We start from the raw sequence: 21,096 nt of genomic DNA, 5'->3' as shown, positions 1-21,096 counted from the left end.
AATTAGGGTTTTTTTGGTAGAGATGGGTGTTGCTATATTGCCCAGGCTGGTCTCAAACTCCTGGGCTTGAGCAATACTCCCGCCTCAGCTTTCCAAAGTGCTGGGGTTATAGGTGGGAGCCACTGCACTTTGTGGGTGCCTATAGGCCGAGCTACTACAGAGTTTGAGGTTGCTGTGAGCTAGGCTGAGGATACCACACTCTAGCCTGGGGCAGCAGAGTAAGACTGGGTCAAAAAAAGGAAAAACAGTAAAGGACTAATGCCATTGGTACCTTTGAAGATCCCCTGAGTCTCCAGATGGCTTTCTGGCTGGGGTTGAGGGTTGGGGGGATGCTGTCCCTGAGCTAACTCAGACTAGACATGAGCCCTGGTAACTTTTTGAGGAGTCCAGCCTAATCCAAGACATTTGCTGCCCCACAGTCATAATAATGCTGCATTTTGCCCATTTTTAACATAAGGACTGGGAAACTTTCCTGGGTGGTGGAGCTAACTCCAAGAAATTACCTAGAACTCCTTGGGTCAGTTTTCCCATCCTCCAGGGGGTCACACTTACGAGCAGTGCAAAACCTATCTGAGGCAGTCAGAGTCCACACACCAGCCTGCTGCTTCACCTACGGCCTTCTAATAGGGGGGACTCTCCCTGAGAGGACTAAAGCTCTCTTTCTGCAGCCAGAACTCACCGAAAAACAAAACAAAATTCTGGGAATTTCGACAGTAGTCTCCTAATGGATTTGAAGCTGGAAAGAGGGACAGCAGGACAGGCTGAGTAAGGACGGCCCAGCTGTTCCTCCTTTGCAAGCAAGATGTACTCCACCCACTCCCTGTCTGAGCAAGGCAGCCGGGGTTCTGAGAAGTCGCCTGTTTTCTTTCCCCACGGTCATGAATTTCCAACCTTTCCCACTATTACTGTTCGGTGTAGGTGTGCGTGTCAATGACTGTTGTCTGAAGTAGCTTTGGAACTGCCTGCCAAGGTGAATTTTAGCAGTTAGTTACTGTTAGTGGACGCCGGCCACCAGATGAGTGCGTACACCCCTGCCTGAGGAAGGTGAGCTGCAAGCTGGGCTCCCTCCTGGCAGCTGTCTTCGGTCCTACCTCCTGGGTCTCACCCTGTTAACAGTCAATACAGTGAAGGACCATAAAGTGCCCCATGACTGTAACAGTCATTGTTTGTTACCAATTTCCATTAACTTCCTGTTCACTGGCCTGCAAGGCTCTTGTTGGTCTTTTTCCAGAAAGTCCTGTTTCAGTCAGCCTCTCATCATCTTTGTCACCAAAACTAGAACAAGGAAGGGTCTTACTTGCAAGTGAGCTTGCCACCGTTTTGTGGATGCTGACAGAAGACATAACACTCCTGGGTCAGAGACGAGACAAAGGACAGTTTATTACAGCAGTAGCAGTAGCCAGAGTACCAGCATTTTCTTTCATTGATTCTCCAAACCTCGATTTCAAAGGAGGCCAAGGAACATCTGTATTTGGAAAAGGCTTTTACAAGAAGAAAACCCTGAGTTTAAAGAACCTAAATCTGGGCAGCGCCCATAGCTCAGCGGGTAGGGCGCCGGCCACGTACACTGAGGCTGGGCGGGTTCAAGGCTGGTGGGTTCAAACCCAGCTAAAACAACAATGGGAACTGCAACAACCACAAAAAAAATAGCCAGGCGTTGTGGCGAGTGCCTGTAGTCCCAGCTGCTTGGGAGGTGGAGGCCAAGAGAATCGCTTGAGCCCAAGAGTTTGAGGTTGCTGTAGCTCTGATGTCACAGCACTCTATCCAGGACGACAGCTTGAGACTGTCTCAAAAAAAAAAAAAACAAAAACAGAACCTAAATCTGAAGCTGGGTGTGGTGGTGCATGTGTGTAGTCCCAGGTACTTGGGAAGCTAAGGCAGGAGGATCACTTGAACCCAGTAGTTTGAGGTTACTGTGAGCTAGGCTGTTGACACACAGAGTAAGAGAGAGCAGAAGCTATTGGAGGGGCCACCAAGCTGAGCCTATCATTGAGGTTTTCCCTGAACACTCAAGTCCATGCTGGTCCCATAATGTGGGCCCTATGGACCAGCCCCTGGACAGGATGATGTCTCAGTATTTTCTAGGTTTCCTAAATTCTGTTCTGAAGCTGGAGGGGAGGGGCAAGTCCATGATGTGTGTGCCTGGATGCTGCAGCTGGGGCAGCCCAGACCGTGTGAGCCAGCAGGCAAGCAGAAGGATCTGCACTCTCCTGGTTACCTGGCCATGTGCCTTGTTTCTGCCTGAGGCAGGCCCTGGGGGCCGGAGGCAGCCCAGCCTCTGCCTCTAGAACTCAGAATTTACTCCATTTCCTCTGACACTGGCCTTCATGGGGTCACCGGCATCGCTTCAGACCATGGGCTAGGCCATGAGTTGGGGAGAACAGTAATGATGTGTTTGGGTCTCTATCTTGAGCACATTGAGGGATGACCTTGGATAGCTGTCACCCCTTTCTGGGTTCCAGTCTCCCCTGTGGACAACACCGGTGGTTACCCAGTGTCCATGTATTTCACAGAAATAAAAGCACTCTGTGGCTAAGTCACAGTGGGCCACAGGATATATGGAGCCTTTTCTGCTCATCTTATCTCCTAGAGCAGTGGTTCTTAACCTTCCTAATGCCGCAATGTATTTTCATTGTTAAAAAGGGGTTGCAACCCACAGATTGAGAACTGCTGTCCTAGAGGGTGTGCTAAGCCAGCCTGAACAGAGCACCCTGTCGTATAGAACTTCCTGCCCTCGGTGCGCTGAGTGTTAAGTCTCAGGACGTGCTAGACAAGACAGTCTGCAGGGACGCTTTAATAAGTGGAACCACCCTTGTCCACCATAGCAGGCAGCATCTAAGAGGCCTCCAGGGAGCTCACCTCCTCTGTGCGTGGCAAATAGAATACTGTATACCTGATAGGGTGTCACTTCCAGTTAGGTTATAGGACTGTGGCTCCCATCCTGGGCACCCTCTGGCTGTCTCCCTCTGTTAGGTCACCAGCTGTCATGTCCTAGGTAGCCCTGAAGGCAGATGCTCCAGGCCTAGTCTAGTGTTCGGGAGACTGAAACATGAAAAAGTCTGAGCCAGAGGCACCAGCTCGGCTGCACCCAGATCCATGACCCACAGACACTGTCAGATGTTTGTTTTAAGCTACTAAGTTTTGATGGTAATTTGTCATGCAGCAATAGAAAATGAAATTGCGCAAAGCCATTGATTGTATGCGCAATTGCGGCACACCACAGGGGCTGTGCCTGGCACTGGGTGTCCAGTGTTCTCTGGTGTCCCCTGGGGTCTTGGGGCACAAGGGAGAGTTGGCCTCATGAGCTGGCACAGACTGGCAGGCTTACTAGGCAGCTGGGCTTCATACCCTACCCCAAAGGAGTCTGGACAATTAGCAGGGGGCGGCCTGTGTGCCCTCTTATCCCTGGGTATTTGGCCCTGGTGTAGCATCTGGACTCAGATCTCAGCTCTGGGCTGGCCCCTTGATTTCCAGGGGGCTCTCCCAGCACAAGTCCCTGGTCCACTCCACACAGAATACCAACCACATGCTTTGGGCAGCCAACTAAACTAGACTCGCCACCCTACCTGCCCCAGAACCTCCCTCATTCACCTCCAATTGCATTTGGTGCAGTTGGTGGAGCTGAGCCCTAAGTCCCTTCTACCTCCAACACTGCTTGTCCAGGCCTTGCACAAACATTGAGGCCTCAGCAGAAGGAACATGGGCCTGGAAAGAACCTAAATCCCAGTCCCAGCGAAGTCTAGGAATTGCAAGTCATGGACCTGGGTTCCTCTGTGTTCATTCTGAGAACTTGGGAAGGGGACAGGAGTTCTGCAGATTAATGCAGCTGTGGGAAGGCCAGCCAGGGGCTGCCACTGAATTTTTGCAGTGAGAATGTTTATTCAGAATGGCTCATTACAAACAAAATATATTTATGTATAAAATCTGTGCAATGCAAAAGATCCCGTTCATCCCCCTGTGGCTAGAGTGAACAAAGCCCACTGTTTCTCATGGCTTCTGAGGCTGCACTGAGCTCCAGGGTGGACCAGCTGGGCAGCTGTGGGTGAAAGTCCCTGAAATCTAGGCTCTCTCTCTGGTCTTTTTATGACTTGTCTAAAAACCCAAGTGTGGCTTGCATCCTGTCTGTGACCTTCCCCAGGCTGAGGGTCTTGGGCATGGGCAACTTTTTCATTAATCTTACAGACCTCTAACTTGTGGGTTTCCCTGAAAAGCTGTCCTTTGGGCCCAGGGACTAAGCATTTCTACATGTCCTGGTGCTGTGACCACTCCGCACAGCAGCCTCAGCAGGGTGGGCATTCTGCCTGACTCACAGCCAGCTGCCCCGACCTTGTCACTTCCTCCCACTGGTTCCCTTCACACAGCCATTCTTACAATTTTACCCCACACTCCACAGCTGCTCTGTGTGGTACTCTTGGGCTTGGAGCCAGAGTTCCTGGACTCTGGGCCACCCAGCATTAAGGCAATGTTGATGAGACCAGTGTCTGATGCCAACACCAGTTAGGCTGCTCAGACAGCAGCATCTCCCTTTAGGCCAAAGGTCATGTCTGATGCCATACAGCTCAGTGGTCTGACAGCCCTCCTTAGCAGAGCCCACCCCTGCCCCTTTGCCTCACCTTGGACACAGGAAAACCCAGGAGTGCAGGGATGGTGTTGCTGTCCTCCCATGCAAGAGGCAGGTCATGGGGCTGGGATCCCCAGCCCCTTTAGGAATGATCCCTTTCCCTTATTTTAGGTACAGACCTGGGGTAAGACCCAGCCCCACTGCTGTGCTAGGCAGACTCTCCCCAGACTGGACCACTTTCTCGTCTATGTGAAAGGCCTGCTATGCAGACAAGCCAAGCCTCCTCCTCTGAAAAAGAACTTGACCTGGCTTACCTGCCCTGTGAAGAGAGGTGTTAGTGGTTCCAAAGTACCTTCACTCTTGCTATTATTATTTTACTTGGAGGTGATCCTCACCCCTCAAAAATGAAAAATCAAATCCCAAAACCCCTAAAAACTAAAAAACAGTCCCCCACCCAGAAAAAAAAAAAAAGGCAATAGCTTGTTGAAGCTACGTGCTATTGTGCGATCCTGGGCAGATACCCACTTCTCAGTCAAGGCAGGAGAGCCAGTATCTGTGCAAAAGGCCCTGGTGTGATGCCAGATTGGGTGCCCGGCTACAGGGTACCCTGTAGCTTTGGGGACACAGGTGCTAGCACTCAGCCCTGAGGGACCTGGGGCTCCCCTCACCTCACTCAGAAGATGGACCCTGCTGTCAGGACTTAGGCTGGTGTCAGGAGGCCTTCTGGGTTGGGGGACTCTTTGGGGCCCAGGCAGCTGTTTATTCCCAGAGCATACTCTGTGCTGCTGGTCATTAGACCCATCAGTGGGGCCTAGGCCCAGCTCAAGCCCCTGAGAGCCTTCCATGCCACAGGGCTGGAGGACCTGGAGGGCTGTAGGGGGCCTCAGAGTCCCCAGGGGCTGGGACTCCACAGGGGAGAGTGAGGGCTGTGAGGTGTGTCTGTGCCAGAGGCCCCATAACTAGTGACAGAAACTCAGGCCCACTGGGAGATGGGAGGAGGTGGAGGGCATCCATCACAGGGGGTAGGGGGTCTGCAGCACTTCCAGGAGACAGGGGCCTGGGACAGTCCTCACCCCCAGGGTCTTGCAGTCAGCTATGTTGTCTCCCAACACCCAGATGCTGTCCTTGACAAGTGTTATCTGTCAAGCGACTTCTCTCTCCAGGCTTGGTGACAGTGTTGGTGAGGAGACCAGCTTAGGCCTTTCCATGGTCTTGGGTCCAGCTCAAAGGCAACAATGGCACCCTTGGGGCTGGACTTCTTCGGGCACAGCTGGCATCAGGCCTGGGTTTCTGGGGGAAGGATCCTGTCAGATGCTTTAAGGATGGTTCCAGCAACCAGCAGGTGCTGAGGGTAAGCAGCATGACAACACATAGCACTGGTGGGCGCAGAAGCCTTGCCACAATCTCCTGGGGGTTCCTGGGGCTTTGCCAGATGGGCTGAGGCTGCAGCTCCACCTCCCAGCTCCAGCAGCCCCGGGCCTGGGCCAGGACATCCTGAGTGGGCCCTGCTGGGGTGGGGGTGGGGTCCGAGGGCCTGGGCACGCGAGGCTTCAGCTGTCAGCTGTCCAGGTAGACAAAGAGGATGTCCTCATCTGTGCCATAGCTCGTTCTGGCCTCCTCAAAGTTACTGATGCTGGTGCTGCACATTCCTGCCAGAGGCAGACAGAGCGGGGTCAGTGGTGCCCAGGGAAGCTGGGTGAGTATATGTTACAGGTTTGTGACCACCCTTTTGGCTCAAGTCCTCTACCCACTGGGAGCCGTCCTTGACTATTCCAGCCTTCGTGAGCTTCCTCTGACCCCTCTCTGGTTTAGCAGCTGGAGTGAGGCCCAGAGAAGGGGAGAAACATTTTCTGGGCCACAGACCCTGGCCAGGTAAGCCTGTGTGAGTTGGAGCTGCCCTTCCTTGTGCCCTCAGGGTGGTGGGCAGGCCTGGCTAGGTTAGGGGCTGGGTCTGGACGCTTTGCTTTCTGAGGACTGTGCTGGCTGTCTTGGGAGAGGGGGCTGCAGCCTGTGCAGCATCGGGTGGTGAGGTGGGGATACAGGCAGTGGTATGGGGCTGGCTGGGATGTGGAAGAGGCTGGAGTGGCTATAGGTTTGTGGGGAAAGATCAGGGGGGAGGTCTTGGCCACATTAGGTTGAATGGGAGGGTACTGTGTGGGGCAGGCATCTGGGACTGGGACTGTAGACGGCCCCGCCCCACCCTATGCTGCCCGCCCAGGACTCACGGTCAGCGTAGGCTGGGTTGTTGTAGAAGATGCACCCAGTGGCCCGGTTGTATCCGCGCAGCACGATGAAGTGGCCCTGGTAATCGGGAGTGCGGCAGAAGCAACGGTGGCTGCTGGGGGCGAAGCAGCAATACTTGACGGGGCTGGAGCACAGGTCGCAGTGCAGCAGCCCTGAGTTCACCAGCACGATGGCCACGTGGCCCTGCGCCAGGTGTGCCTGGATGTCCTGCATGCTCACCGTGCTGCGGGCAGGAAGGTGTCAGTGGGTCCTCGCTCGCACCAGTTCCCATGTTACAAAGCCTGGGGCCCAGCTCCTCATCCCTTCGCCCTGACTCTGTGCAGGTGGGGAAAGCCCTGTTTGTCACTGTGGCCCAAAGCCAGGCATGAGACTAGTGGGAGTACATGTCTGAGTGTGCACGAGGCCAAGCTGGCCCTGGCAGGCCCTTGGTGGAGACAGCTGGAGTCAGCTCCAGGAGGGCCCAGGAGAGAACCACCAGAGTAGCACGTGGAGCCCCACCCCAGCTTGGTTAGTGGATTCTTTTTGCCAAGCCTTGTCTCTCCACCCTTAATCATGTGTAGTTTACATTGAAAACTGTTGGCCCAATTTCATCCCCCAAATCTGAGCTTAGCCAGTTTCAAAACCAAATGCTTCCTTGAAAGGGATATGATTATTTTATTCTAAGGCTTCTTGTGGCAAAAGGGCTTGCCCAGGAAGGGCCAGCTGGCAGTGCCTGCGGGGAACCTCCAGGTTAGCAGTGACAGCTGCCTGGAGCCACCACCCTCACTCTGAGGCACACTTGTAAGTGCTGCCACGGCCTGTGCCCTCCAACAAGCAGCAAATCCACATAAAAACCCAGAAGGGGCTGTGGTCACAGCCTAGGTGCCCTAGGCCACAGGTTCCCCACCCACGTGGGACTCCCCGGGAATAGCAGCATCCGCACCTACATGGCCTGGCCCAGCTCTGGCCGTCGCTGAGTCATGTGGCAGTTTGGTTTGCTGCCTTGGCCAAGGAAACATGCCATTTTCCCATTTGGTCTTTGAAACGAAATAGCTGGCTGAGTTCCCAATAACACAAGAGCAGAATTTCAGCTATAAGGAAACACCAGGGACTGGGCTGAAAGGAAAAGCTGCAGGCTTCATGGAAATGCTGGGTTCAGATCACACCACAGCCAAGATGCTAGGCGACCATGGGTGGGTCTCTCATCCTTAGCTCCCTCCTCTGAGAAATGGGGACAGGGTGGGGCCTATGGCTCAGTGAGTAGGGCGCTGGCCCCATATACCGAGGGTAGCAGCTTCAAACCTGGCCCCGGCCAAACTGCAACCCAAAAAAAAAAAAAAAAGAAAGAAACAGCCAGGCATTGTGGTGGGCGCCTGTAGTCCCAGCTACTGGGGAGGCTGAGGCAAGAGAATCGCCTAAGCCCAAGAGCCGGAGGTTGCTGTGAGCTGTGACATCACAGCACTCTACTGAGGACGACAAAGACTGTCTCTTTAAAAAAAAAAGAAAGAAGCTGCTTGGGAGGCTGAGGCAGGAGAATCGCCTAAGCCCAGGAGTTGGAGGTTGCTGTGAGCTGTGTGACGCCACGGCACTCTACCGAGGGCGGTACAGTGAGACTCTGTCTCTACAAAAAACAAAAAAAAAAAAAAAAAGAAAGAAATGGGACAGGGACAGCTTCTTCACTGAAGGCGATGGCTCTTGTCACAGCAGCTAAGCAAACATTTGCTGCCTTTCCCTCCTGTGCTTGTGCAGCCAAAGGATGTGTGGAATTTTCCCCCCCATTTTTCCAAATTGCATTATCATGTGGTTATCTATTGCTAATAATGAAAATGTAAATCTGTAAAGAAAGGGGCCATCTGAGGAGTGCGGTCCAGGGGAGCCTGACCAGGGACTAGAGGCAGCAGGCTTGAGCATGGCCCCCACAGCCAGCCTGGAGGAGAAGGCCACCACGTCTGGGCAAGATGCTCCCAGGGGCTGCACATGGCAAGAGGAGGCCCTGTGGGGTCACAAGTTTGTGGGCAGAGTCAAGAGCCTCCCTAGGCAGCCTACACACTGGACCCTCCTGCTCCCGTCCTGTTAAATCACTGTACCAGCACATTCCTCAGGCCATCACCTCTTTTTTAAGGTTCCTGTTGTCTTTCCCATGCTACCTCTCTGTGAGCAGCCCAAGGACTGGCCTCAGTCTGTCTTGCTCAATTGTGGATCCATCCAAGCTGCAGCCTGGGTCATGTGGCCCCACTGATCTCCACTTTATGGATGAGGAAACCACAGCTGCCCAGTAGGAAGACCCAGTTCTGCTCTGCCTAATCCCAGAGTCCTAGCCTTTCCTGGACACCATCCCATGGCCCCCCACCCCCCACCCCTATGCAAGTCTGTTGGTGAGCGGGCCGATGGTGAGGGAGAGGGAGCTCACCATTTCTCCACCAGCACCTTGCAGGCCTTGGCTTGTGCAAAGAGCTGATTCACCCGGGTCTCCTCTGTGTCAAAGTGCTTCCTGTAAAAGGACTAAAGGGAGAGGGCAAGCTGCAGGTACTGAAGAAGGAGGGCAGGCTGCAGGGACTGAAGAGGAAGGGCAGGCTGCAGGGACTGAAGAGGGAGGGCAGGCTGCGGGGACTGGAGAGGGAGGGCAGGCTGCAAGGACTGGAGAGGGAGGGCGGGCTGCGGGGACTGAAGAGAGAGGGCGGGCTGCGGGGACTGGAGAGGGAGGGCGGGCTGCGGGGACTGGAGAGGGAGGGCGGGCTGCGGGGACTGGAGAGGGAGGGCGGGCTGCGGGGACTGGAGAGGGAGGGCGGGCCGGGGGGACTGGAGTGGGAGGGCGGGCTGCGGGGACTGGAGAGGGAGGGCGGGCTGGGGGGACTGGAGAGGGAGGGCGGGCTGCGGGGACTGGAGAGGGAGGGCGGGCTGCGGGGACTGGAAAGCGAGGGCAGGCTGCAAGGACTGGAGAGGGAGGGCGGGCTGCGGGGACTGAAGAGAGAGGGCGGGCTGCGGGGACTGGAGAGGGAGGGCGGGCTGCGGGGACTGGAGAGGGAGGGCGGGCTGCGGGGACTGGAGAGGGAGGGCGGGCCGGGGGGACTGGAGTGGGAGGGCGGGCTGCGGGGACTGGAGAGGGAGGGCGGGCTGGGGGGACTGGAGAGGGAGGGCAGGCTGCATGGACTGGAGAGGGAGGGCAGGCTGCAGGGACTGGAAAGCGAGGGCAGGCTGGGGGGACTGGAGAGAGGGCAGGCTGCGGGGACTGGAGAGGGAGGGCAGGCTGCATGGACTGGAGAGGGAGGGCGGGCTGGGGGGACTGGAGAGGGAGGGCGGGTTGGGGGGACTGGAGAGGGAGGGCGGGCTGCATGGACTGGAGAGGGAGGGCGGGCTGCAGGGACTGGAAAGCGAGGGCAGGCTGGGGGGACTGGAGAGGGAGGGCGGGCTGTGGGGACTGGAGAGGGAGGGCAGGCTGCGGGGACTGGAGAGGGAGGGCGGGCTGTGGGGACTGGAAAGCGAGGGCAGGCTGGGGGGACTGGAGAGAGAGGGCGGGCTGCGGGGACTGGAGAGGGAGGGCGAGGTGCATGGACTGGAGAGGGAGGGCAGGCTGGGGGGACTGGAGAGGGAGGGCAGGCTGCATGGACTGGAGAGGGAGGGCAGGCTGCAGGGACTGGAAAGCGAGGGCAGGCTGGGGGGACTGGAGAGAGGGCAGGCTGCGGGGACTGGAGAGGGAGGGCGGGCTGGGGGGACTGGAGAGGGAGGGCGGGTTGGGGGGACTGGAGAGGGAGGGCGGGCTGGGGGGACTGGAGAGGGAGGGCGGGTTGGGGGGACTGGAGAGGGAGGGCAGGCTGGGGGGACTGGAGAGGGCGGGCAGGCTGGGGGGACTGGAGGGAGGGAGGGCTGCATGGACTGGAGAGGGAGGGCAGGCTGCAGGGACTGGAGAGGGAGGGCAGGCTGCGGGGACTGGAGAGGGAGGGCAGGCTGCATGGACTGGAGAGTGAGGGCGGGCTGCAGGGACTGGAAAGCCAGGGCAGGCTGGGGGGACTGGAGAGGGAGGGCAGGCTGGGGGGACTGGAGAGGGAGGGCGGGCTGCATGGACCAGAGAGGGAGGGCGGGCTGCAGGGACCAGAGAGGGAGGGCGGGCTGCAGGGACCAGAGAGGGAGGGCAGGCTGCGGGGACTGGAAAGCGAGGGCAGGCTGGGGGGACTGGAGAGGGAGGGCAGGCTGGGGGGACTGGAGAGGGAGGGCAGGCTGCGGGGACTGGAGAGAGAAGGCAGGCTGCGGGGACTGGAGAGGGAGGGCAGGCTGGGGGGACTGGAGAGGGAGGGCAGGCTGGGGGGACTGGAGAGGGAGGGCAGGCTGGGGGGACTGGAGAGGGAGGGCGGGCTGCAGGGACTGCTGCTCTGGCTGTTCCTGCCTCATGTGGATGAAGCAAAGACCATGCTACCGAGGTGAAGATGGCAGGAGGTGGCACATGGCACACCTCTCAGAGTGCTCTGTGTGTCCTGAGCTGCGAGTGCACAGGACCACATGGAGCCGCGAGCAGTGTGCTCAAGAGGTGGGTGAGCAGCCAGACAGCTCCCTGAGGAAGGTTAGCCACCCTCGGGCTTGTATGCTACGGTAGTTGCTGGACAGATGGGCCTGTAGTGAGTGAGCAAGGGCCGGGATGTGACAGGATCCTCCAGGGACACCTCAGCCATAGCTCAGCTTAACCAGGTGTGGTCCCGGAACACACTTTGTTGATGTGGCTGATTACATTGGCATTATTTTTCAAAAGAAAGACAAGACAATATTTTGGTTTTCTTTCAGAATACCAATCACCCAGCTTAGAGCTGGCTGTCCTGATGAGCAGGAAGAAAATGGACAAATGATGTCCAGACAAGGTCAGAATGACAGGCTCTGAGATGTTGGGTCTGCCTTGTGTTGAGGATGGCAGGGAAGGACACAGGAAGGTGGCCTCTGCACAAGCCAGGGCTCAGTGCTCCAGATCCTCTGGCAAGAGGGACATCTAGATCACCTGCTCTGACTGGCTCACAAATCCTGCCTATAGCCATCTGCCACTGCTCCAAGTGGCCTGCACCTCTATGTGGTCCCAGGCAGAAAGGCCCAGGAGCTGGCCGTGTACCTGGTTCTTGTAGCCCTTGTCGACACCCAGGGTCTGGGTACAAAAGCGGTGCCTCACACCAAAGTGGCGCATCAGATAGGCAAGGTCGATGGTCCAGATGCTCCTGGTCAGCTGCAGCTCCTGCAGGGCGCTCTCAAACTCACTGTCATCCAGCTGGCCCAAGTAGCTGTGGGCACACAGAGGGAGGCTCACTCTAAGGGGAAGCTGGCCACCGTCAGAGTTCCCACTCCCCAAAGGCTCTCTCCATCGTGAAGCCCCCATGTCCTGCTCACGGTCTGCCTGGAAACAACCTGAGGACTGTCAGGGCCTGGGCTGCCAGGGGCACTGTCCCAGACCTGGAGTTGAGGGCCTGGATTTGCTTCTTGCATCTCCATCTCTTATGGGCTGTGTGACCTTGGGCAAGTCGCTGTCTTCTCTGGCCTCATTACCTTGTCTCCAAGATGAAAACCATCGATGGTGGCTCTGCGCCTATGGCTCATGCGGCTAAGGTACCAGCCACATACACCTGAGCTGGTGGGTTCGAATCCAGCTCAGGCCCGCCAAACAACAACAACAACTATAACCAAAAAATAGCTGGGCGTTGTGGCGGGCGCCTGTAATCCCAGCTACTTGGGAGGCAGAGGCAGGAGAATCACTTGAGCCCAGGAGTTGGAGGTTGCTGTGAGCTGTGATGCCACGGTACCCTACCTAGGGTGAGAGCTTGAGGCTCTGTCTCAAAAAAAAAAAAAAAAGAAAAGAAAAGAAAAAAGAAAACCATCGATGGTTTTCAAAATTTTAGGCAAAGAACTCTTTGGCTGAACCCCATCTTTTCAGGAATTCCAAGATGTAAAATAGATGCGGGAGCAGTTGATCGGTGGTTCCATGCAGCCAACTGAAAATTCAGGTGATGGCTGAATTTCCCCTGGCACTGTCAAAGTCCCTGTGATAGTCACACAGCTTCAACTCAATGGTCAGCACCCTAGTCTCCTAGGAGACTGAGTCCAGGAGGATGGAGGGCCCCCGTCCCAGTAATGGGGCTGCTCTGTGGGCCAGGCCTAGGCACCTAGGTGGCTCTTCCCAGTTTCCAGCCATTTCCAGAGTGGAGACCTGGAAGGCCCACCCCACTCTTTGATCACTTGTGCTGACGGATTTGGGTGCAGGTAGAAGGTGGGCCTCCTTCAAGTCCTAACCAAGGCAGCTATACACACAATGAATCCCACCCAGGTCTCTCCCATGCCTCCCCACGCCAGAGCAGATGGTATGCACAGGAAGGGTCTGGGTCCCCAGCCCTGGGCTTGGCCACTCACCGCAGCACCATCCTAGAGCAGGCCAGGCCACAGTCCCAGTGGTAGAGCTGCTGGATGATGGGCACGGGCAGCTGCACAAAGTCCCCTGTACAGAAACAGACGGAGGGTGCAGACTCTTGGCACACAGCCGGCCCCAATCGCTCCCAATGGAGCCCCTGCCTGCAACCCACAGGGCTGGTCAGGAGCCTTCTCACAGCCCTCTGCCCCCCCAACCCATTCTCCTTATGACAGCAGCCATCTCCCCAAACACCAGCCATAGCTGCTTGGCCCTACTCAAAATCCCCCACTGGACCGGTCCCACTCCTTAGGACAACACCCCGATGGCTGCTGCCCAGCACCCTCAGCAGACTGCCCTCCAGACAGAACCTTCACCTGTCATGATCTCTTTGCACACCTTGTCCCTCTGCCTGGAAGCTCTTGGCTTTCCAGGTACCTGAGCTAACTCCTGCCCTTGGAGGTCACTTCTTCACAGTGTTGCCTCCCGTGGGCCCAGTGCCCCACTATGTGCATTCACAGCCCCCAGGTCTCCTGCTCAGAGCCCTTCTTTCAGCAGGAGCCCTGAGGAGGCAGGGACAGGGCTGTTTTGCTTCCTGCTTTCATTCCAGGGCCCGCAGGTGGGCAGCACTCAGCAGGTACATGTCTCTGAGTTCAGGAAGCTCCTAGAGGTTTGCCTGACTCCAAAGACTGCAGGACCATCAGGGTGTGAAGACCATGGCCAAGAGGACCGGACTAGTACATAAGCTATGTAGCCCATGGAATGCTCCTGAGAGCTGCGTCCCCCACCATCCCTGAGACACTTCTCAGTCTGCCCTCGCCAGGCTGTGAGGTGGAGGAGAAAGGGCCCAATCTAGAGTTCCAGTCCCAACTCTGCCACTGGCTGGACTGAGTTTGGCCATCCCTAAAGGGGGAACTTTGGTCTGATTCAGTCCTTTAGTTGCTAAATATTTCCCGAGAGTCTAGCAAGTGTCTGGCACATGTCCTGGCGATACTGAGGTGAGTGATACAAAATCTTTGTCCTGGTGGATGGCAAAAACATATGTAAGATAAACAGAGACCCGGGCTAGGGAAGGTGGCAGGGGTAAGCGTGAGAGAAGTGTAATCCAGGGAGCACAGGGCAGAGGGGGACCAGCATGTGCTGAGTCTGAGGTGGGGGTAAGCAGGCACGCAGGATGCAGGGCCCTCCTCTGCCATCCCGTGAAGCTGGGCAAAGTTCAGAGTCTAAAGAACCAGAACGGAGGCTCAGCGCCCATACCTCGGTGGTTATGGCGCCGGTCACATACACCAAGGCTGGTGGATTTGAGACAAGCCCGGGCCAGCTAAACAGCAATGACAACTGCAACAAAAAAATGGCTGGCATCGTGGCGGGTGCCTGTACTGCCAGCTACTTGGGAGGCTGAGGCAAGAGAATTGCTTACGCCCAAGAGTTTGAGGTTGCTGGGAGCTGTGATGCCACAGCACTCTACTGAGGGCGACATAGTCAGACTCTGTCTCAAAAAAAAAAAGAAAAAAAGAACCAGAAGGGACTTCTCTCAGCTTGCCACCACTCATGACACCGTTCAGCATGTGAAAACCCAGCCCAGTTGTTTCTCCACCTCAAGGGTCTCTGAAGCATGTCCTGGACCACACGACCAGCTCCAGGCAGCGCTGTCTCAGGAGCCCAGCTATGCCAGACCCAGCTCCCACCACTCTCTGCAGGCCCCAACCAGGAGGGCTGCTCTTTAGTCCTGGAAGTCTGTCCTGGCTTTTCTGACCTGCCAGCCTTTGTCTGAGTCCCAGGTTCCTACCCTCCTCCAAGCCTAGCTCAGAAGCCACCACTTGCAGGGCCTTCCCCAGGCTGGCTATGCCCTCTCCTTCAGCGGCACTCCTCTCAGCCGGAGTTCGCGCTTTGGCTTACAGGATGCAACCCTCCCATAGAGCTTGTCTGAGCCCTGCTGGGTTGCTTACAGTTCATAGGAGGCAGTTCTCCTCCACGGGCATGCGGCACAGCCTACAGGAGGTGGGGTGGCCTGAGCAGCAGTCACCTGACCTCTCTGTGCCTGCTTCTTCCTCTACGAAACGGACCACTGCAGACGCCAGCCCTCAGGGTGCTGTGAGCACTCAGGGCAGGAACATGTACAAATCACTGTGCAGGTTCTGACGTGCACCCTTCTCCCCGCTGGGGCCTGGTATACTAAGCCAGGCTGGGCTGAGGCTTGATGCCCTTCCTTCCTCTTACCCCAGGTGCCTCTAGAAGGAACCCAGGCCCTTCATTCAAGGCCCTCCTCTCATTATCATAGATTCAGTCCTGCCTGACTCCTGCCGATTCTCTGCCCTAAATTATACTCCCAGCCCCTCTGCCATTCAGGCACACAGCAGTTGGAGGGATCTCATTCAGTTTTCCACTGCTCTTAGAATAAAGTTCTCACTCCTTGGCCAGGCACAGTGGCTCACACCTGTAACCCTAGCACTCTGGGAGGCCCAGGCAAGGTGGATCACCTGAGCTCAGGGGTTCAAGACCAGCCTGTGGCTTGGCACCCGTAGCTCAGTGGTTAGGTCATCAGCCACATACTCTGAGACAGGTGGGTATCAGAACCCCACCTGGCCCTGCTAAAACAACAATGACAACTATAACAACAACAAAAAAAAATTAGGTGGGCATTGTGGGTATCAGAACCCCACCTGGCCCTGCTAAAACAACAATGACAACTATAACAACAACAAAAAAAAATTAGGTGGGCATTGTGGCGCCTGTAGTCCCAGAGACTTGGGAGGCTGGGGCAAGAGAATTGCTTAAGCCCAAGAGTTTGAGGTTGTTGTGACACCATGGTACTCTACCAAGGGTGACATAGTGAGACTCTATCTCCAAAAGAAAAAAAAAAGACCAGCCTGAGCAAAGTAAGACTCCAAAAGCATCTACCAAAAATAGAAAAACTGGCTCAGTGCCCGTAGCTCAGCGGCCACCCACCTGGGTTCAAACCTACCCCAGTCCTGCTAAACAACAATGACAACTGCAACCAAAAAAAAAAAAAACCACCCAGGCGTTGTGGCAGGCACTTGTAGTCCCAGCTACTTGGGAGGATGAGGCCAGAGAATTGCTTAAGCCCAAGAGTTTGAGGCTGCCATGAGCTGTGACACCATGGCAGTCTACCGAGGGTGACATAGTGAGACTGTCTCAAAAAAAAAAAAAAGAAAAAGAAAGGGGCGGCACCTGTGGCTCAAAGGGTAGGGTGCCAGGCCCATATGCCGGAGGTTGCGGATTCAATCCCAGCCCTGGCCAAAAACTGTAAAAAAAGAAAAAAGAAAAACTAGCCAGGTGTTGTGGTGGGTGTCTATAGTCCCAGCTACTCAAGAGGTTGAGGCAAGATGATCACTTGAGCCTAAGAGATTGAGGTTGCTGTGAACTATGATGCCACAGCACTCTACTCAGAGTAACAGAGTGAGACTCTGTCTCAAAAAAAAAAAAAAAAAAAAATTCTCAACCCTTACCAACGCCTGCAGGGCCTGCCCATCCCAGACCCCACCAGCCTTATCTTGTCCCTCACCTGTGTGTTCAGTTAGCATGTGAATCAATTGGGCTTCATTCTTCCCCAGGGCCTTTGCATGTACAGCTCCCTGTTTGGAACTCCCCCTGCTACTTGCTGTTCTCAAGGCTGCAACTTCTTGTCATTTAGGTCCTAGATCAAAATCTCCTCCTCTAAGAGGTTTTTTCTGCCAAAGGAGGGTGCAGGGGCCTCTTCACAGCATCCTCTGTTTCCTTCACAGCGCTTAGCAAAAGTAACAAAACAAAAAGCCACTATGTCTCCTCACTGATCTATAAGTTTCCTAAGGGCAGGAACTATGGTTTGAATGTGTCCCCACCAAAATTCACTTTGAACTTAATCCTCATGGGATAATATTAAGAGATGGGGCCTGGCAAGGGGTGGTGGCTCCTGCCTATAATCCTAGCACTCTGAGAGGCCGAGGTGGGTGAATGGCTTGACTTCCAGAGTTCAAGACCAGCCTGACCAAGAGTGAGACACCCCCACCACCTGCTGCGAGGCAGTGCCTGCTGCTCAGTGGGTAGGGCGCCAGCCACATACACTGAGGCTGGCAGATTCGAACCCAGCCCAGGCCCGCTAAAGCAACAATGACAACTGCAAACAAACAAAAAAAAACAGCCAGGCATTGTGGTGGGTGCCTGTAGTCCTAGCTACTTACGAGGCTGAGGCAAGAGAATCACTTAAGCCCAAGAGTTTAAGATTGCTGTGAGCTGTGACATCAAAGCACTCTACCGAGGGTGACACAGTGAAACTCTGTCTCAAAAAAAAAAGGGGGAGGATGGCACCTGTCGCTCAAAGGAGTAGGGCGCCGGCCCCATATGCCAGAGGTGGCAGGTTCAAACCCAGCCCCAGCCAAAAACTGCAAAAAAAAAGAAAGAAAGAAAAAAAGGAGTGACACCCCATCTCTACTAAAAATGGAAAAACTAGCCTGCATTGTGGCAGGTGCCTGGCTACTAGGGAGGCTGATGCAGGAAGATTGCATGAGACCAAGAGTTGGAGAGTGTTGTGAGCTAAGATGCCAAGCCCTCTACCGAACAGAGTGAAACTCTGTCTCAAAAGAAAAAAAAAAAGGTGAGTCCTTTGGGGAAGTCATTAAGTAATGAGGGCTCAGCCCTCATGAAAGAATTATTATCTCATAAAAGGGCTGGTGTCCCTATAAAAGGGCTTAGGCCATTTTTTCCCCTTCTCTTTGCCCTGTGAGGATACAGCATTAATCACCTTTCTGTGACTTCTGTCATGCAGGGACACTGAGACAGCACTGTACTACTATCTGCCTTTACCAGACACTGGACCTGCCTCTACAATTTTGAAAAATTAAATTTCTATTGTTTATAGAATACCCAGCAGGATTGGGTAATTTATAAATTACTCAATGCCTGGTGTCTGATGCTTAGTAGTAACTCATTATAAATGTTGGAAGAAATGAACTTATCAAGCACTTACTGTGAACTAGGCTCTGGGGACACAAGGGCAACTAAATACCCAAGCCCTAACCTCTAGGAAATCATATTACATATTTTTTCTTTTACAAAACCAGTATGAGCTGAGAGATTTGTATTCTAAAGTAATTGCCGGGGCGATGCCTGTGGCTCAAGGAGTAGAGCGCCGGCCCCATGTACCAGAGGTGGCGAGTCCAAACCCAGCCCCCACCAAAAACTGCAAAAAAAAAAAAAAGAAAAAGAAAAAAGAAGATAAATAAAACCCAAAGCTAAAGTAATTGCCTGCAATGGGGTGAACAATGGAAGATCTCTATGCAGGAGGTGCTGTGCTATCATCACAGCACCCCAACCCCTGTCAAGAACCCTTCACCACAGCCACACACCACCTTTCTGTTTATTCCCTGGGCTTAGCTCTCAAATATCCTTAGTCTAAGATGCTGTTTCCCATCTTTGAACACCCAATGCCCTGGTCTGTCTCCCTCTCAGGAGAATCCTGGAGGTGGTGTCTGCTTTCCCCACTGGGCAGACTGAGAATTTTTCCGTGGGAAATAGAGGAGACAGGATTGCATCTGCCTCCTTCTGGTCCTCAACCCAGAGTGGGCACTCAGGTATGCTTCATGAATGGAAGGCATTTTTCAAAAGGACCTTATCGCTTGAGATGTCTGGGCTGAGTTGTTACTGCTCACCTCTCCATGTCCTCCCAGGCTACAGCCCTGTGTTGAGGTTCCCTCCTTATTCTGTGGGTTGGATTATGGCACCAACTAGATGGGCCATCTTTTCCCAGGCTATGACCCTGTCTGTACTTTCCCCTGTGCCCAGCTGTAAAATGTGGTGCAGGACAGCTGCCCCTAGGGCCCTTGGTGACTTGGCTGTACCTCCTCTTCCTTACCCTGTGCCCCAGAACACCTTGATCCTGAGGCCCTGCAGGGCTAAACATCCACAGATGGCCATCCTCAGTCTTGGCTCAAGCAGGTGGGTTCTAGATACGTTCCTGTGGGGGAGTGATAAAGGTAGGCAAGGCCTTGGCATTTGTCCTGAGAACAGCTTTAGCCTTCTGAGCCAAAAGCCACTGCCAGATGTTGATGCCTGAAAGCTACAGTGTCCTTGAAAGGCACTGGCCTGGCTTCACCTGGGGGCTGTCTCTAGAGAAGGAAGGTCCACTGATCTTGGATATTTAAACCCTCTCAGCCTCAGCATGCTCATCCACCGAAGTGCAAATGGCAGGGATAGCAGCCTTCACCAGAACGTTATGAGCATGGAGGCTGCATGTAAACAACTTTGCACAGCACCAGCCTTACAGAAAGTTCCCTACAAATGTGAGCCACGACCCCACTGAGGATCAGGAAAGGCAAGTATCTTGTCTAAGATCACAGAAATAGACCCTTGGAAGAACAGGGACACAGTCCCAGTATAGCATCAGACTCTACTCCGGCACTACAAACACAAAAGAGAGCTCTCCCAGGGACCGTACGCTCCTGACCTCTCCCAGGGATGGGTGCCTCACCTAACGAGTTTACTATCGTTTTCTCTTTCTCAGCAAGCCTGTGCCTTAAGCAGAGCGACAATCACGTCTTCCTCCTCCCCTACTTCTCGGGCAAGCATACTATGCTCCAAAGGGGCTCAGGCTACCGCAGGGCAGAAGGAACCGGAGGGTGAAGAACTGGAACAAGACAAAACGCAGAGTCTGGGCGGCCACGGGAAGGGTCCTTCCTCTGCCAGTTCCCTGACATTCTCAGCCTCAGTTCCCTCCAGGTCCTCTAAGACACGGGATCTCCCAAGGAAGCTCCAGCAGGAGTTTTCGCTTCTGGGGCAGGTGGCATTCCTGCCACCTGGACCCTCCCACCATGCAGACTTGGGTCCCGGCCATGGGACTATCAGAAACCCGGAATGACCGGAGCAGGGTGGCGGGAACAAGGCAAGAGCCTACCCAAGGTCGTGCAACTGGACCCTGCCCCGCGCTAGGGCGGGGTCCTCCCTCGTTCCCTGGGTGAGGTTTGGGCCCTCGTTGATGCACTGACCGGGCTCGAGCGTCGGGCCCGCTGCCTCCGCCTCCGTCCTCATGACCCAGGCAGCGCAGGGCGCCCATGGCCCCGGCCCGGAGCGGGCTACAGCTTCGGCTACAGCTGGGGCCGGAGAGCGGCCAGAGAGTGTACAGAGTTCCTCCTCCTTCTCCTCCTCTTACGCCGCCACCGCCGCAGCAGTGGAGAGAATACGAGGCGTCGGCTGGGCCGCCCCAAGCCCCGCCCCTGCCTTTCCTGGTCTCGAATCTGGAGGCCCCGCCCCTTCCCTAAGCCCCGCCCCACTCTTTCCCCAGACTTCGAGTCTTAGCCGCTCTCAGCCTCCGGATATAAGTCCTCTCCCGCCATTCGCAGTCGTGGCTTCGGGGGGCCCCGCCCCTCGCCCAGTCCTCGCGCCGCCGCGCAGGCCCTCCCTGACTGGTTCTCCCGAAGCCCCGCCCCTTCTCGGAGCTCCGCCCCGAGGCTCTGGCAATTCGCGAACCTGGGCTCCCCAGAGGTTCTTCCCCTCGACACGCCCGGCTCCTGCCGGGCCCCGCTCCGTAGCCAATCTCAGGTGTTAAGCCCTGGTCCCAGAGCATCTACTCCGACTCCTTTTTGAGGACGATCCTGGGCAGGTCCCAGCTCTACTCTATATCTGTTTCTCTATCCGTACGAGATGCCTGACCTCGCGCGGGGCGCCTCTTGCTAGCGGTGCCGGGATACAAAGATTAAATTGTAAGGGGAGGTCCTGAGCCGCAGCCCCAACTCCTGCCGCGCCCGATCCGAGGGTCCAGGCCCCAGGTTGCCGCCTTACCGTCCAGCCCATCCTGGCTGGGGGGGTGCTTGAAGGGCGAGCCCCTTCTCCAGCCCAGTGCTAGCCCGAGGGTCGGCGTTTCCGGCCGCCCCCGGGCCCAGTCATCTGCCTTCTCTTCCGGTGCCGGAACTATTGTGCTACAGCCCGCGTTTCCAGCCGGCTAAGAGGA

The 21,096-nt window shown here is 55.5% G+C and overlaps 1 protein-coding gene across 3 annotated transcripts; it reads right to left on the bottom strand.

Moving 5' to 3' along the window:
* Positions 1-1,370: 1,370 nt before the first annotated feature.
* Positions 1,371-21,058, bottom strand: GUCD1 (guanylyl cyclase domain containing 1). Of its 3 annotated transcripts, none has more exons than XM_053587083.1 (6): positions 20,928-21,058; positions 13,160-13,244; positions 11,874-12,039; positions 9,195-9,286; positions 6,787-7,028; positions 1,371-6,210 (listed from the first exon to the last, which is right to left on the bottom strand). In XM_053587083.1, exons 2-6 carry the CDS (start codon positions 13,168-13,170, stop codon positions 6,119-6,121), a joined length of 603 nt encoding a protein of 200 aa, XP_053443058.1. In that variant the 5' UTR covers positions 13,171-13,244; positions 20,928-21,058; the 3' UTR covers positions 1,371-6,118. The 3 variants fall into 3 exon arrangements, with proteins under 3 accessions (XP_053443058.1, XP_053443057.1, XP_053443059.1); XM_053587082.1 differs by lacking the exon at positions 20,928-21,058 and adding an exon at positions 20,135-20,380; XM_053587084.1 differs by lacking the exon at positions 20,928-21,058 and adding an exon at positions 20,135-20,380 and having other exon boundaries at positions 6,787-6,899.
* Between the last annotated feature and the right edge of the window lie 38 nt (positions 21,059-21,096).

The sequence above is a fragment of the Nycticebus coucang genome, chromosome 4 (assembly GCF_027406575.1).
Source record: "Nycticebus coucang isolate mNycCou1 chromosome 4, mNycCou1.pri, whole genome shotgun sequence".
Classification (NCBI taxonomy): Eukaryota; Metazoa; Chordata; class Mammalia; order Primates; family Lorisidae; genus Nycticebus; species Nycticebus coucang.
This window is presented reverse-complemented; position numbering and strand designations above follow the sequence as displayed.